We start from the raw sequence: 3281 nt of genomic DNA, 5'->3' as shown, positions 1-3281 counted from the left end.
GTTACCTCTGAATTTTTTTGTTATTGAGAATTAGCTGTCTATCAGCTTTTATTTTTTAAATATAGTTTTATTTATTTTTAAAAGATCCATAGATCACAAAAAATGTTAACATAAAAAAAATAGGAGGTTCCCATATGCCCCGCTTCCCACACCCCCCACTATTCACACATCAACAACTTCTTTCTTTAGTGTGGTACCTTCAGTGCAATTGTGAATAAATTTTGGAGCATTGCTACAGAGCATGGATTGTAGTTTACATTGTAGTTTACACTCTGCCCCAGTCCATTCAGTCCATGACAGGAAATATAATGTCTTGCATCTGTCTCTGCAATGTCATTCAGGACAACTCCAAGTCCCAAAAATGCCCCTCCTGTTCCCTCTCCCTGCCTTCAGCAACTCCTGTGGCCAATGTCTCCACTTCAATGATAAAATTTCTTCCATTGTTAGAGTAATTATAATTCTATAGTAGAATACCAGTAAGTCCGCTATAATTCATATTTTATTACTCCATCCTGAAGACCCTGGGGTGGCAATGCCCACTCCATTTCTCAGTTGAGAGGGAGCTTTGATTCCACATGGCCGGTGGATGGCACTCTCATACCCACACCACAGTTGTAGACTCTCTCTGTTCCTTGGTATGGTGGTTGTCCATCCTCACCTCCCTGTCAGCTGACCTGGGTAAGTCAAAAGAACTGGAGAGTAGGTGCTGCAATACCACTGAGACTCAGGGCCCAGCTGGCACATGGACAGCCCAGAGATTCAAGTCTCCTGGGCATACACCAATCCCAGCGCCAACCATAGGTTTAATAAAAAGGACAGAAGAGGCATGCGTAGAGAAGTCACAACTGTGTCGAACTCCGTCACACTCAGTGGCACAAATTCAAAATTAGGGCCCACTGGCAAGGCACTGAACTCCAGAGCCACCTGCCATGACCACAGACCCTGGGTGTCTCTGTAGCCCTCAGGAGCACCACTACCTGGGGTTGTGTCTACTTTGACTATCTCTGAGATCCTGCTGAGAATTGCATAAGCGTGATCCCTCTAATGACTTCCTGACTCATTTTGAAGGCTCTTAGCCATATAAAACCATTTGTATTTACCATTTCCCCCTTTTATTCAAGGTTTTTTCTAGTTGTATCACCAACTGGTGCTTGGTAGTAATCCCTCAGTAGCAGGGAGGATTTTCCCCAGGAATCATGTCCCATGCTGGGGGGAAGGTAACACACTTATATGCTGAGTTTGTCTTAGAGAGTAGTCACATTTGAGCAACATGGAAGCTCTAGGGTGGTAACTCTTAGGCACCCTACAATACTAGGCCAAGTTGAAATTTCAAGTGCAACAGACACATAAACATATTTATCAGTATCAAGTGCCCATCATTGGACCATCCTTCATTGGTCATTGCCCCTGCTCTTTGGAAATATTTGCTGTTCTATTGGGGAATGTGGCAGAGCTCCCCAGGGTGGGAACCCAGAACTCCCTCAGTTGTCATGTAAATCTCTACCCACTGTGTCAATACACAATGAACATCTGGACATACCTATATACCCTTTTGGGTTGGGCTGCACGGGCTTGACTTTTGCTTTTTTGGGCACTTTCTTCCTTATTTCAAGGCATCCTGTGAACAGGTGTTGCCTGATGAACATGTTGGAGCATTGTGTTCTTCCCTCATGTAGGTTGGATGCTTGTGGATACATGGGCCCATTGTCTCAGACTTTGGGAAAACAGATGGCCATATCTTGTGGCCTGGGTTTTAAATCAAATACTTAAAAGGACTCAGGGAAGTGAACTGCAACCATTTGACTCCTTGTCAGGTACCAGGTCTCTGTGAGATATCTATCTACCCCTCACTTACTTTTTCCTCTAATTAGTAAACAGTAAATGAATGGAAACTTCAAAGTCCTTGTTTTCCTTTACAGAAAGGATTGGTCATTAAAAGGAACCCTTATTCTTCATTATTTAGTTAAAATAAAAGCCACCTACTCCTAATAAGGAAGAGACCTGGACTGCACTGCCTCTAGCAGAGGTGAGCCAGCTCCCCATGGCCTTTGGGAACCAGACAGAAGTGACTGTGTTCATCCTGCAGAATTTCACTGAGGACCCTGGGCTCCAAGACATACTCTTCTGCCTTTTCTTTGCCCTTTTTGTGGTAGCTTTGGTTGGAAATGGCCTGATAATCACAGCCATCCATTGCAGCCCCAACCTCCACACCCCCATGTACTTCTTCCTAGTCAACTTGGCTATGATGGACATGATCTGCACCTCAGCTGTCCTGCCCAAGGTCCTGCAGAGCCTGGTTGCAGACAACACCATTTCCTACAGTGGCTGTCTCAGCCAGATGTTCTTCTTCACCTGGTCGTTGAGTGCAGAACTGCTGCTCTTCACTGCCATGGCCTATGACCGCTACCTGGCCATCTGCCAGCCACTGTACTATGGCACTCTGATGAGTGGGAGGGTCTGCATAGTGCTGGCAGCTTTTGTGTGGACCATGGGGGTGCTCAATGCCTTCCTGTTCACTGGCCTTGTCCTCAGCCTGTCCTTATGTGGTCCCAACACAATTGCTCACTTCTTCTGTGAAATCCCGGCTATGTTACTGCTGTCCTGCTTCCCACCCTTTTTCATCAATATCACAACCATCACTGTGGACATATTTCTGTCCGGGATGAACTTCCTGCTCACCATGGCATCTTATGGCTGCATCATCACCAACATCCTGCGTATCCGCTCAGCTGAGGGCAAGCAGCGGGCCTTCTCCACCTGTTCCTCCCACCTCATTGTGGTCACCATGTACTACTCCACTGTTCTTTACACTTACATCCGGCCAGTCATTGGCTCTGCTGGTATTATTGACAAAGCGATCACCATATTGTACACCATCATGACTCCTGCTCTGAACCCTCTCATTTATACCCTTAGGAACAAGGAATTCAAAGCATCCCTTAAAAAACTCCTCCTCCTGTTTTCCAAATGATGCTTTGTGAAGTTGAGAGAGCAGGTCTGACCTTGGAAGGCCATGGCCATACACCTTGTGAAAGAATTTTGGGCTTTGCTGGACACATTTGGGAAACATTTTCTCCTAGAAATCCCTGTAAGATTCTTTGTCTAAAGGACTCTTGTATGCATAGAACTGTCACTGTCTGTACTTTGTTTGATGCCTGATTTAATAATTGTTTAAAGTACATAGTTAAGGCCTTATGCATTATACAACTGATCATTTGAAAAACACATTTTGTACATTAAATTCTCTTAAATTGTGAAATACTTCTTATACTGATTGAATC

At 44.7% G+C, this 3281-nt stretch overlaps 1 protein-coding gene across 1 annotated transcript; it reads left to right on the top strand.

The window, feature by feature from the left end:
* The first annotated feature begins 2041 nt into the window (after positions 1-2041).
* On the top strand, positions 2042-2971 carry LOC101430905 (olfactory receptor 13A1-like). Its single transcript, XM_058299465.1, has one exon. It carries the CDS (start codon positions 2042-2044, stop codon positions 2969-2971), a length of 930 nt encoding a protein of 309 aa, XP_058155448.1.
* Positions 2972-3281: the final 310 nt, after the last annotated feature.

This window comes from Dasypus novemcinctus, chromosome 6, assembly GCF_030445035.2.
Source record: "Dasypus novemcinctus isolate mDasNov1 chromosome 6, mDasNov1.1.hap2, whole genome shotgun sequence".
NCBI lineage: Eukaryota > Metazoa > Chordata > Mammalia > Cingulata > Dasypodidae > Dasypus > Dasypus novemcinctus.
This window is presented reverse-complemented; position numbering and strand designations above follow the sequence as displayed.